At 36.7% G+C, this 13344-nt stretch overlaps 1 protein-coding gene across 3 annotated transcripts; it reads left to right on the top strand.

Moving 5' to 3' along the window:
• The first annotated feature begins 1239 nt into the window (after window positions 1–1239).
• Window positions 1240–13112, top strand: LOC128235335 (costars family protein ABRACL-like). Of its 3 annotated transcripts, XM_052950149.1 has the most exons (4): window positions 1307–1366; window positions 1477–1580; window positions 2578–2642; window positions 5845–7115. In XM_052950149.1, exons 3-4 carry the CDS (start codon window positions 2582–2584, stop codon window positions 6033–6035), a joined length of 252 nt encoding a protein of 83 aa, XP_052806109.1. In that variant the 5' UTR covers window positions 1307–1366; window positions 1477–1580; window positions 2578–2581; the 3' UTR covers window positions 6036–7115. The 3 variants fall into 3 exon arrangements, with proteins under 3 accessions (XP_052806108.1, XP_052806107.1, XP_052806109.1); XM_052950148.1 differs by lacking the exon at window positions 1477–1580 and having other exon boundaries at window positions 1240–1366; XM_052950147.1 differs by lacking the exons at window positions 1477–1580; window positions 2578–2642; window positions 5845–7115 and adding exons at window positions 10798–11039; window positions 12373–13112 and having other exon boundaries at window positions 1275–1366.
• The last annotated feature ends 232 nt before the right edge of the window (window positions 13113–13344 follow it).

The raw sequence follows: 13344 nt of genomic DNA, 5'->3' as shown, positions 1-13344 counted from the left end.
GGGCGTAGTAGTATGGAAAACACACCACATAATCATCAGTAATGGGCAGGGGCGTAGTAGTATGGAAGACACACCATATAATCATCAGTAATGGGCAGGGACGTAGCAGTATGGTTAACACACCACATAATGATCAGTGACGGGCAGGGGCGTAGTAGTATGGAAAACACATCACATAACCATCAATAACGCATGGAGACAATAAACTCCTGCGAGTGAAGTGGCATGTACGTATTAGTGTTATTCCTCCTGGCATGTCGATCATCTTTCAGTAGTTCGTCATAGACAGTAATAAAAATGGCAAACTTTTATGCCAGAATATTAAGTTCTGAAAACCATCAGGAACAACAGCAGTCTTCATACATATCTTCATAAATTGTTAATGGTGGATAGGTAGAGAATATTCCTTTTCATAAGTCCATTATATATAATTCTTGAAAACAGCGAGTGTATTTTAAAACATTCAGTATGCCGTTGGCATGACGGATTTATCATAAATGATATCACAGACCTATACACTTTGAATATAGATCCGTGATGATTTGTACTTAGTAATTAAGTATTGAACGCCATTTGTGTAAATAACGGTGAATAACAGATGTAACGTGGCGACATCCGTATCCTGTTGATCCTACGTTATGGTACAGGTCCACGATGTCATATTTTTATTATTTTGTTTTAGCAGCAATAATCCCGCAAATACAAACATAATGTATTTAATCATGCCGATGATGGGGTAATATTAGTCATTCTAAAATGCCGTCCAGGCTTTTTTTTAATGATGGTTAGTCCAGGCTAACCATCATTTAAAAAAAAGCCTGGACGGCATTTTAGAATGACTAGGGGTAATATCTATTCTATGAACTTCCGCTAAATATGAATGATAGTTTACTTTTCAGTACTAAAAGATTCATTTAAAATTGTATACTAAGTCTATCAAAGTTATATATTACAAGTACCTCTTGGGCGGTCAGGATGGTCATTGAGTTGAGCAAAGTTAAGAAGAGTATTGAACGTTGGACGCCGGGTGTTGAGAAGGAATTATAAAACTCTTATAGGAAAGAAATATAATATAGTATTCTCCTTATTCTACTATTTGTACTAAAAACATACATACATGCATGTGCACAAATGTAGCATCCGTTTCACAGAATATCACGAACAGGATTAAATCGCTGTTTTAACCAACACCAATTCGGTGATTCGTATTATTTGGGATCTGTGATCGTTGTTTAAAATAACGGTAACAGTGTGCGGGGGAGCGAATCGTGTACATAATATCGAATAACTAAAAGGCGAAATTGACTTCCGGGACGAACATCTACTCACGGTGGGGATAGGCAACTAAGTCTTAGAAACAAAGCATGTGAGTACATAACCTCATTTGTTGTTTTCTGTTATACACTTGTTCAAATGATTAATATCTTGACATTTTAATTGTTTTCATTCTGTAAACCACCGTAAAATACATTTCAGTGAGGGAACCGGTTTTACGGATATTTTATTTCGGACATTGTATGACATGATGTAATGTATGCGGTCGTTGTTTGTAGTGCATCGTTAAGAAATGAACTGTATTGGTAGGTAATACGGTATAAAAGTCTTTCTAATTGTTTAGTTTTGTGCATTTTACCTTGGCAGTGACAAATCCAAACACTTTTGGACTTTTTTTTACAATTATCTTGGAAAGTTTTTGTTGTAGTAAACTATAATTTTGTATGAAACTTTTTTGGTTCATGTGTCAAGATTGGTCAAAGTACAGGTTAACAATTTTATCAATTATATATTGAGAAATCATTCATTTTATGGACAGTAAATCATTCTTCAATTCATGATAGTGGGAGGGCACATATTCCGAACTGTTTTTTAAGATAATACTCCATTCAAAAAAGTACTGCTAAATTTTGATGAAAGGATGTATTGTCGTAACAGATGAGTGCTTTTAGTTTGAATTGAATTGAAGACAAATTTAACCTGCAAAAGTTATTCTTGCGAAATAACATGAACATAAAATTATGATCAATATTATAAAGTGTGATATCTAAATTTAACACTACCAAGTTATATTTTGTTTTTGCTGTTTATCAAAACACATGATTCACAAATTTAAAGCTTGATTTCTGCTTATAGATATCTTGAATGTAGGTCAACATAACTGCGAGGCCTCAAAGTTGCATACTCGCCCTGAGCTGTTAATCCCCCTACATGCTACATTTCAACTTTCAACAGCGTATTAGAACATTGACTGGCATTTTTAAGGAAAAAAAACTCAATGAAACAAGATGGAACTTTGCAAATATCGCAAAAATTGGCAAGCCTCTGTATTAATCTAGATCATCAAATTATCGATTTCAGTAATCAAGCATGTGTTTTAACACTAACAGGTGTTTGGGATTTGTGTCCTGTTCGGATTTGTACTGTCAACCAGTATTTATAATCATTATTAATGTTTATTTATCTATGTTTAAATTAACTTAATTTAATTTACATGTTAATGTTTAATAGCAGGTTAAAAATATGAAATTTATAATATTGACATGACTTCATAATTTTCACAAGTCATCTTTATATTTCCAGAAAAATGAATGTGGAACATGAAGTAAAGTTATTGATTAAGGAAATCCAGAGACTAGGGAAGCAAGGTATTTACTTACTTATATAAATAGCCGCCATCAGCAGATCAATGTCTTTTGCCATACCCTTTGTGTGAAGATATAAATGTCAAATGTGAAAATAGTTCAGTTAATTCCATTTATTTTGGATTAGTAATGCACTTGAAGTGTAAAAGCCTAATCAAGATCAGAAGCCATTTTATGGTGATGTGTGTTTATATTTACATATTATCAAGATTCTAATCATAAGTTACTGTGAATATTTTTTGGAATGCTGCTTTTAATATAAAAAAGGATCTGTATTTAAATAAAACAAAACTGTATGCACCTGATTGGCATGTCAAGGTGAATAAACATAGTTAAAGCACTACTGGATTCCTCCGTCCAAGGCATTAACCTGGATTAATGGCATACGTTTCTGGTAGAAGATTTAGTAATAATTCTGTACAGTTAATATGTGTGCCTACTAGAGAACTCTGAAGTCGTACAAACATGAAAGTTGTATAATTACCAAAGGTGATCGTCACATAGCTTGGAATTCTGGTTAAGGTTTTGCATGTTGCACCTTATTAAAGCCAATATCTCAGCAAATACATCAGGTATTGCATTGAAACTTTAGACCTGATGATGTGCTCCCAACCATCCAGTCTTCTTAATTAATCAAGCATGATAACTCTATCTTGCATTTAATGATTTTTTTATTGCTTAAGATTTTGCATGTGATCTAATGTTACAGTGATCCATGCCTGATTCACCAAAACTTTACAATATTTAAATGTGGCAGAAAAGATGAGCATGCTGTCTTTGTGACAGCTCTTGTAAATGCTCTTGTGTTCCCATCCACATCACCAAGAAAAGCTGTATAAATCGTCCAGTTAATGATTGTTTACCGAGTATCTTTTTGCTTCACTTGTGCCTGTACCCATGGTACTAGAGTTACAAACGGCATCCACTTTCAAGGTCAATGTCACTGTTACAGTTACTAAAAATAGAAAAATATAACTTTAGAAATAGGAAGTTAGAATGGATGGATAGTAATGAGAGTTGATGTGTAGGTAGCTGATGTGAAGAGCTAGCTTGGGATTACTTTTAAGGGGTGGGTCAAGGTCACTGTTGCTAAAAATAGAAAAATGGTTCCCATCTAGCATCTTAAGTTAGAATAGATCGAAACTAAACACATAGATACTTAACTAGAGTAATTATCAGTCACATCACTCTTTGATGAAGTAAAGATAAAAGGCTGATTCTTTTTCTAACTATCACAGAAAAATAATGAGCTATAACTTCTGATTGCCCATATTTATAAACCTGGTTTCGTCGATTGCGGCACTCCTTATTGCATATTATACTGACTACAATGCACAACTATAATGAGGACCATCTATGTAGCACTGAGAAATAATCCTCTGATCATGAGGTTAATAGGTCAAATGTCATGATCAGGTGACCTTAAACACAAAAAAGCTTGTTCCATTGATAACTAGAGTATGGGTTCTCAAACTTGGCAGAGAGGTTGGCCATGACCTGATGATGACCCCTAAAGATTATGTGGTCAGCAGGTCAAAGTCCTGAACACAAACCTTGTGCAATCAATATAAAAAGAATCCTTGGACCTACAGTCCTGAAACTTGTTATAGACACATTGGTTACCACTTCTCTGACTTCAAATGACCTTGAGGTATCTATCTGTATAACTTGCATGGCCCATATGCCTACTTTTAAAGAATTAAAATGTCATATCCCATTGACTTTGCAGGAAAACTCAATAGAAATCACAAAATCCCTTGCCTTCAACTTCTTTGTCAGTGTGTCCTATTCCTCAACCTATATTTCACCCGCTTGACCTCATGTTCAAGTTAATACCTAGGTGGCTGCTATGCCCCTATACAATGTTACTTATGATCATTGAGTGTGCTTTTCAAGCTGCTACATCAATGCATGCTACTGATGATTTTGCAGTGTCTTTTCCTGGCTGCTACATACCTGCCTTTCACTGAAAATAATGTGCTATGTTTTCCAGGTTTCTATGCCCCTGTCCGTTATAATGTGGTGTGTTTTCCAGGCTGCTACTTCCCTGTCCGTTACTGATGATTATGTGGTGTGTTAACTGGGCTGCTATGTCCCCCGTTACTGATGGTTATGTGTCATATTTTCCAGACTGCAATGTGCCTGACCGTTACTGATGATTATGTGGTTTGTTTTCCAGGCTGCTATGTCCCCCGTTACTGATGATTATGTGGTGTGTTAACTAGGCTGCTACGTCCCTACCCATTACTGATGGTTATGTGGTGTGTTTACCAGGCTGCTACGTCCATGCCCGTTACTGATGATTATGTGGTGTGTTTACCAGGCTGCTGCGTCCCTGGCCGTTACTGATGATTATGTGGTGTGTTAACCAGGCTGCTACGTCCCTACCCATTACTGATGATTATGTGGTGTGTTTACCAGGCTGCTACGTCCCTGCCCGTTACTGATGATTATGTGGTGTGTTTTCCAGGTTGCCATGTGCCTGCCCGTTACTGATTATTATGTGGTGTGTTTACCAGGCTGCTATGCTCCTGTCCGTTACTGATGATAATGTGGTGTGTTTACCAGGCTGCTATGTGCCTGCCCGTTACTGATGATAATGTGGTGTGTTTACCAGGCTGCCATGCTCCTGTCCGTTACTGATGATTATGTGGTGTGTTTTCCAGGTTGCTATGTGCCTGCCCGTTACTGATTATTATGTGGTGTGTTTACCAGGCTGCCATGTGCCTGCCCGTTACTGATTATTCTGTGGTGTGTCTTCCAGGTTGCTATGTGCCTGCCCGTTACTGATGAATATGTGGTGTGTTTTCCAGGCTGCCATGTGCCTGCCCGTTACTGATTATTCTGTGGTGTGTCTTCCAGGTTGCTATGTGCCTGCCCGTTACTGATTATTATGTGGTGTGTTTACCAGGCTGCCATGTGCCTGCCCGTTACTGATTATTCTGTGGTGTGTCTTCCAGGTTGCTATGTGCCTGCCCGTTACTGATGAATATGTGGTGTGTTTTCCAGGTTGCTATGTGCCTGCCTGTTACTGATGATTATGTGGTGTGTTTACCAGGCTGATACGCCCCTGCCCGTTACTGATGATTATGGGGTGTGTTTTCCAGGTTGCTATGTGCCTGCCTGTTACTGATGATTATGTTGTGTGTTTACCAGGCTGCTATGCACCTGTCCGTTAGTGATGATTACGTTGTGTGTTTTCCAGGTGATGACGAGCTCTACAGTGTTACGTTTGGCGTGTTGTTTGCAGACGAGCAGTGTGCCAACATCTTTGAGGCTCTTGTTGGGACGCTGAGGGCTGCTAAGCGGAAGAAGGTGGTGACCTATGAAGGGGAACTATTGCTACAGGGCGTCCATGACAACGTCCCCATCAAGCTGCTTAAAGACAGCCTTTGATAATTGCTGAACATTTAATTAGCGGTTCAGGTGTCAATGTATTGTTTTTGTGTACATGTATATGAACTCATATAGTTTACTTGTATAGTCATTTACTTTTATATGCTTGTAAAAATGTAGTTTCTAGGCTTATAATTTTTATTTTGATAACAATATTGATATTGGTGTCTTGTATTGGTGCAATGTTTTGGTAAGCTGTATGTGCTCCGTATACAAGTATATAAAAGAAATCTTTCATAGTTCACATGTTTCAATGTAGTTGAATGTTTTTATGGAATTTGTTTTTCTCAGCAAACATTCAGATTATTGTCAGTTTAACATGCTTTGTTCTGACTTAACTTGAGCTGTGCTATTTGAATATATAAGGACTATTTATTGGATATGATTTCATCCAATCTGTGTGCAATAGTTTATATTCGATATTGTGTTTGCAAACACCATTCAAGTCAGTATTGATAATGATAAAAACCTCTTGTCCAAATCTTTTCTTGACTGTTTTTAAATCAGTCCAATAACATGAAGCTAAACATAGCTTTTTGATTAAAGTACATTTTTAAACATATTTGGGCACAAAGGGGCATGCTATGTATACGTTTGGTTTATATAGTTATAGGACACAACAATTTCTTCTCAGGTTTCTTTTTGTGAAAATGTAGTTTTGTTGTAGTTGAACGGGATCTCTAAAAGGACTGTGATACTCCTAGTAATTCAATTCCGTTACCAGCACCACCGAACATGGAATCATTGTTTGTCCCACAGTCATTGTATACCAATCCATGACCAAAGCCCTTATTTCCATATTGTCGAGATGCCCCTTACAGTTCTCAAGTGCCTATATAGTAATAGTCTTCGTTTATCAATAGCTCTTGACATCCCCCAAAACAACTTCAGTTTCAGTAGCCAAGTCATGTCAAGTTGACTTTTCTTTAATAACCATCGTATACAATATACATGTGTAGTTCAGTGTTGCTTCACTAGTTTTTGTCAGACAGGCTTCTTTACTCTCCCCATGGTTCTCACACTGCATTTTAAAATGCCCTATAATGCTCAGTGCCTTGTTGAATAAATGTGTAAACTAAATGTTCTTTTTTTCTTCAACTGAACCTCCCTCATTATAGACATATCTCGTCAGAACATGCTCATCAAATTATTTTATTCATCAAATCATCCGATCTTTACCAAACGTTAATGGTCATAACATATACGGTGTCAACCCGAGGTACAATACTGGCCCTTTAATCGTCAAATGTCTGCTCTTGACCACTCAATCCAAGTTCGATAACCACCGCTATTACCTCATTTAGTTCTGATTAATGCCCCTTAGTATTTGTCAGAAAAGAGGGTAAGTTTGCGTTGTTTGCTCTAGACCATATTTTGTCGATCCCGCATGCGTTGAGCTTGACATAGCTGTAACCATGGCGGCTCAGCGTAAGTGCGTGCGTCCGTCCGTCTGAACTGATCCTTGTCCGGGCTGTATCTTGCATTATAAGATCTAAAAAAATACCTTAAATGTTAAACCAATCTCGTTCACCAGAGTGCGTTAGATTTATCATTATCAAACCTCTGATGAATGAGAATATGTTGACAATGATGAGGCGGCGTGTCGCGCACAAGACCCAGATCTGTATCTCTAAGGTCAAGGTCGCACTAAGAGGTCAAAAGATAAATTGTGTATCGCGATAGAACTCACTGTGAGGGAACGGACACCGGATATGGCTCAAAAAGTGATAAATCGATAAGCGTTTAATTTTGACACATGGAAAGTTTTCTATCATTTTTTGTATTTTATGGTTATATATTTATCAAAAACGAAAAGTTTCAAATAACTTGACCCTGTGCAATATACGACTATGATGGAAATGTGTTTCCTCTTTTGTATAATAGCCCAATTCTCGCCGAAAGTTGCATGATCGCTCACAAATGTTCATCTACATGTATGTGGTACGATTTCAAACATTAATCAACAAATTGAAAATAAGAATAAAAACTGAATCGAGCGAATTCATTGTATTTACATTATCTAGTAATGTGTAAGATATCAATACGAAATGTTTTGTTATTACGGAGATATTCATACCTTTTGATGCCCTGGCGGTGTACTGGGGATAGATGAAGCAAATAAATAACTGCACAGGGGATAGCTATTAAGTGGACTGAGGATAGTAACGATGTAATTAGAATAACGAGACTGTTAAAATGATAACGGCCATTTACCTATACGCGAGCTCGAGGGAAATTGTTCGATGTTGTCCATGTCGAGGGATGAGAGCAAAAATAAAAATGCTTTTTTTCATTTTGTATCTGTATGCACTTAAAATTGTTTCATTCATACAGATAAGTTAACCATGATGTGTTTTTCACAAGCATCAACGTTCGAGTCGCAAATATCTAAATATTTTAAATACGCCGGTAATCTGATTTATTAATGAACACAAAACCTATGGCCGTAGAATTTATGTGGTGTTTGCTTTTTATAGATGTAGTATTGCTTTGTAAATCAAGTAGGTACGTTTTTGTACACAGAAAGTCATCAGTAAGGAATGAGATATTGTGATCAAATTTGGAACACGTGAAGCTTTTTTCTAAGCTTGGGTCGATGTTGCTATAACTTAGAACAGAATAATGGTCTCTGCTCGTTCACTTCAGTGAGAAAGTATGTATTGTGACCAACCCTGATATTTAAGCAGCTTGCATATATACTTTCATTTAGGAGAGCATGGATCAAACTCATTGTTAACTAAAGTTTGCTCAATAATTTCTCATCACATTATACTCTCACTTTTTGCAGATTATTTGAAAGTTCGAAATAGACATACATGTTTATTGTATATTAAATGTGTTACTATCAATTTTTGTCCCATTTTACACGTTATCACCAGGACACATTTCTCAACTTTGAAACTATCCTCAGTACACAATACGGCTATTCCCAGTACAGTACTGTGAACACTTCTAAGGGCATATCTTTAACAGTTTAAAAGTAACATTGCAAGTTCTTACAATAAAAATAGTTGAGCTTATGCTTGCGAAATCCTTCGATTCAGATTTTTTATTTATTCGATATATTTCCTAAAAATAACAATACTCGTCGAAATTCTGCAAGTTTTGAGGTGATCATCTCAGATTTGAAGAAACATTTTTCGAGGTCTGCTAAATCGTAAGCATTATAAAGTACACCATAGGCCAAATTTAGCATTCAGCTATTAGCTCAAACACTTGTTTCATATGTGGATACGGTAGATATGCGTTAACACAGCAAGATCTTGCCTCTGGTTAAGAAAAACAACTCCATATTTGTCTGTTTACTTATCACTTTTTGAGCTATATCCGGTGTCCGTTCCCACACAGTGGGACTACCTTGTGCGGGCCGCCTTTCATCCAAGCATTACAAGATTTCCATAAAACTTGACCTGAATGTTAATGACGATGAAGTGGCGTGTCGCAAAAAAGTCGCAGGCCTGTATCGCAAAGGTCATGGTCACTCTTAGAGGTTTAATATCAAAATGAGTACTGTTGATAGGACTGTTGTCGACTGAACCATGTCCGGGCTGTATCTTTACCATGCATTGTAGGATTTTCAAAAAAACTTGCCATGAATGTTCAGTATGATAAGGCGGAGTATCGCAAATTTCATGTATTCTACAACCCCATGTTATTCTGTGTTGCAAATGCATGGGCAACCTAATGTACGTGTCAAAGGCTCTTTCAAAGGGCTGGACATGTCGACATTTGGCGTCTAGTTTTATCCAATATTTGCCGAACTTGGATGCATTTATTACGGGCATAACATCGGATGAGCTCGGTATCCAGCTTTATAGCTTTCGAACATATTATCCTTTAATTGTCCCTTTTCCGCTCTATCTTGTCTATTGGTTATCAAATATTTACGAAGCTTGGTCACGCTGTTAACTACCGTGCACTGATGGGCAAACTTATACTGCTCCACCTCGCGGCACTTCTGTTTAAACTTAGGCACATTTTGAAACAGAGGTGAACATTAGTTGTGTCTTCTGTTGAACAATCTCGCAACATCGTAGATATATTTATTAATAGTTAGGATAGAGTTGGAAATTAAATGTAAATATATATAATAAGTGTTATTATTTTGTGAAATGATATATAACCTGCTCACCATCGTTGACAGATACTGCCACCTATGGCGGTGGAAACATGTATTGTCTCAAAACAATCCTCTAGTTGAGTAAGATGTACTTGGCGTATACCGTTTAAAAACACCATTTTAAGCAATAGTGTATTTTAAATATAAAATGTCTTAAGACAGGTTGACAATATGACTGTGTCACGCGTGTTTCGTTAGACTTAACTGATAGTTTATTTTGACACACATTTAAGTAAAACTCTCCAAGGTGACACAACTCGCTCAGATAAATTTTAGAATTGAACGGCTTAAAGGTCAGGTGTAACTAGAAATCACAATGAGGTTAAGAATTAGGAGTATAACAGGTAATGATAATATTGCACGACTTTAAATCGATACTGAACTTAACGATTATTGATCTCTATTACTATATTAACAGGTACTTGTCATAGGGTATATGTGCATACATGATTACACAATCATGTTTATTTTCATGCATTCATGAGCATTCATCATATACATGTCAGCTATTTTTGTCGCATTAAGACTTATTTATCACAACTAACATGTTGAATTTTCCTCTTCGGAAACAACAATAATTCCTTCCAAGACATTTATTTCTGCTGCTAAGCAACACGACTTTATATTTGTCGATATTTGCAGATCACTTACCTCACCTATTTTGCTGGAGCAGTTTTCTTTGACAAACTGACACTCGACATAGGAGTCCATTCTTGGAATCATGACAGCTGTTGCATGCCGATCAGGTGTGCATGTGGGCGCGAGGTTCCTGGGTGTATCCAGGTGCAACTTCCTGCGCCAGGAGCGGGGCCTGAGGGCCAACAGTTCCGGAACAGGACCACACCTTCCAGGACCATTAGTAGCAGCAGCTGTAGCTGTGACAGGTATGTTTACACTAATTTTGTACAATCATGTTTTTAAAAATAAATTACTTATTAGTGAGTGTCCAAGTCGGTAGCCATTCAAGTTGCAATGCGAATGGTCGTCGGTTTGGGGTTGCTCGTAAAGAACGTTTGTGACCCTGATATTTACACTGCTTTATTAGTCATTATAAAAACCATCTATTTTAACTTGGTCACCTTGTTCGAAAAGTCATGTTTCAACAAACTTTCAAAAAAACCTGTTAACAATCAGAATTTGATCGTGGGTCAAAATGACGGGCCAAGTGTATAATCTTGGTAAATCATTGAAATAATCTTGTTCACACATTAGAGGTCCACAGTTCAAGTCATACTATAGGTCAATGTCGGGTCGAAACGTAGGCAATGACGAAATAACTGTTTGAAAAAAAAAAATCTATTGAAATTCAGAAAACTTGTTCAATTAAATAAGATCAAGCTAGAATTTTTTTTGTCAAATATATACTGGACCACAGGGTCAGGTTAAATGTTTCACTCTAGATATAATATTTTATCTCCAATCTTTTATTCGTAAACTAGGTCAGAATGTTTGACTCCATTAAATCTAGGTCATTGTCCAGTATGGTGAAGAAATGGGTCAGTAAATCAAATATAGAAAAACAGATTTGTGATGCACAATACTATTCATTGCCACACTTTCCATCCGACCGTTATGAAACATTGTCAGAATGTTCTGGGTCTAGTATGGGTCATGTCCGGTCAAGTAGATAACTAGGTCAAATCTTCTAACACTACCTTCTCAAGGTCTTATTGTATTCGCACTCATATTGAAACATAGCCAAAATATATGCCTTTAATATAATATACCTTTAAATTGTAAGTTGTAGATGAAGTCCGAATATAGATCATGTTTAGTTAGAAACACTAGACAAAACATGATAAACATGTTTTTATAACAAATAGATTTAAACAATACTATGGATTCAGGTAAGCGGTAAAGGGCCTTCATGACCTGCTTTGTATACGCCTGTCATAAGACGGGAAGTACTACGGGTCATGTCACTCCAGTCACTTCAGAGCAAGGGCCATTTCACAAGCTTTATGTTGTTTGCGCTGTGAATCGGAAACCTTTTGTCGGATCATCACCAAACTTGGCCAATAATGTATGTGTATGGACAGAATTTCTCGTCAGGTTTAATAACCAGCCATGTTATCTCTGTCACTTCAGAGTTATGAATATTGAATTGATTAAAGTAGGCAAACTTCAAGAGAACAATCGTCATTTCGAAGGGCGTATCTTATGATACATGTAGTTCGTCAATCTTGTTAAAATTTGCAAAGGCGCATGCTATTTCAGGTTATGCTCTGTATCGACACTATGGCGACGAGCGTGCATCTGTAATGGCCGCTACCGCACAACCGGGCACTTGCCTCAGAGGCGCGAAATCCTACACCTCAGAAGAAATCCGAAAACACGTGACTCCTGACACTGGCGTCTGGGTGACGTACAAGTGTGGTGTTTATGACGTCACGAAGTACATGGACTCCCATCTGGGCGGCCGGAAGAAGATTATGGGCACTGCTGGCGGTGACATTGCCCCGTGCTTCGATCACATTCCAGTGCACAGAAAGGATAAGGCTCAGCAGGATTTGGAACGCTTAAGGATAGGGAATGTTGAAGAGATGTTACACACAGATGGACATTAGAGCAGTTTTATCAAACAAGTGAAACAAAGTGATGCTTGGTAGCACATTACAACAGTACCAGTAAAGCATTATCATTATTATTATTATTATTATTATTATTATTATTATTATTATTATTATTATTATTATTATTATTATAATTATTATTATTATTATTATTATTATTATTATTATTACAAGTATGGCGATGCATGTTAACAATTTCAATGTACAAAGCCCTATGGATATTTTTTTAGATTGTAATAAAAGTGAATACTAATAAATAACACATTTCTTCAACTTACCTTACAGGCCTAGTTTAACCCTTCTATGACTCCCAGCCCTCCCCAATCTGTTTATTGTACACAATTTCTGTGTATTGATCTTTATCTAAATCGCCTGGTGCTGTTTATCAGATCTCCGATCTGAGTATCTGTGAAGTTATATAGAGGTTTTATTATAGAAAAGGACAATACATCTTGTCTTTTAGTTGTTGTTGTTCAAATGATAATAATTTTATTATTGCAATGCCTTAGAATAAAAATAAGAGTTATGTTATATATAATAGCCCATTAATATTTTACAATGGTGACATTGCTTTAAAAAAAATAATATATATATATATATATATATATATATAAGG

Source organism: Mya arenaria, chromosome 5, assembly GCF_026914265.1.
Source record: "Mya arenaria isolate MELC-2E11 chromosome 5, ASM2691426v1".
In the NCBI taxonomy this organism is placed as follows: domain Eukaryota; kingdom Metazoa; phylum Mollusca; class Bivalvia; order Myida; family Myidae; genus Mya; species Mya arenaria.
The sequence above is the reverse complement of the archived record's forward strand: the minus strand, read 5'-3'. Positions and strand labels throughout refer to the sequence as shown.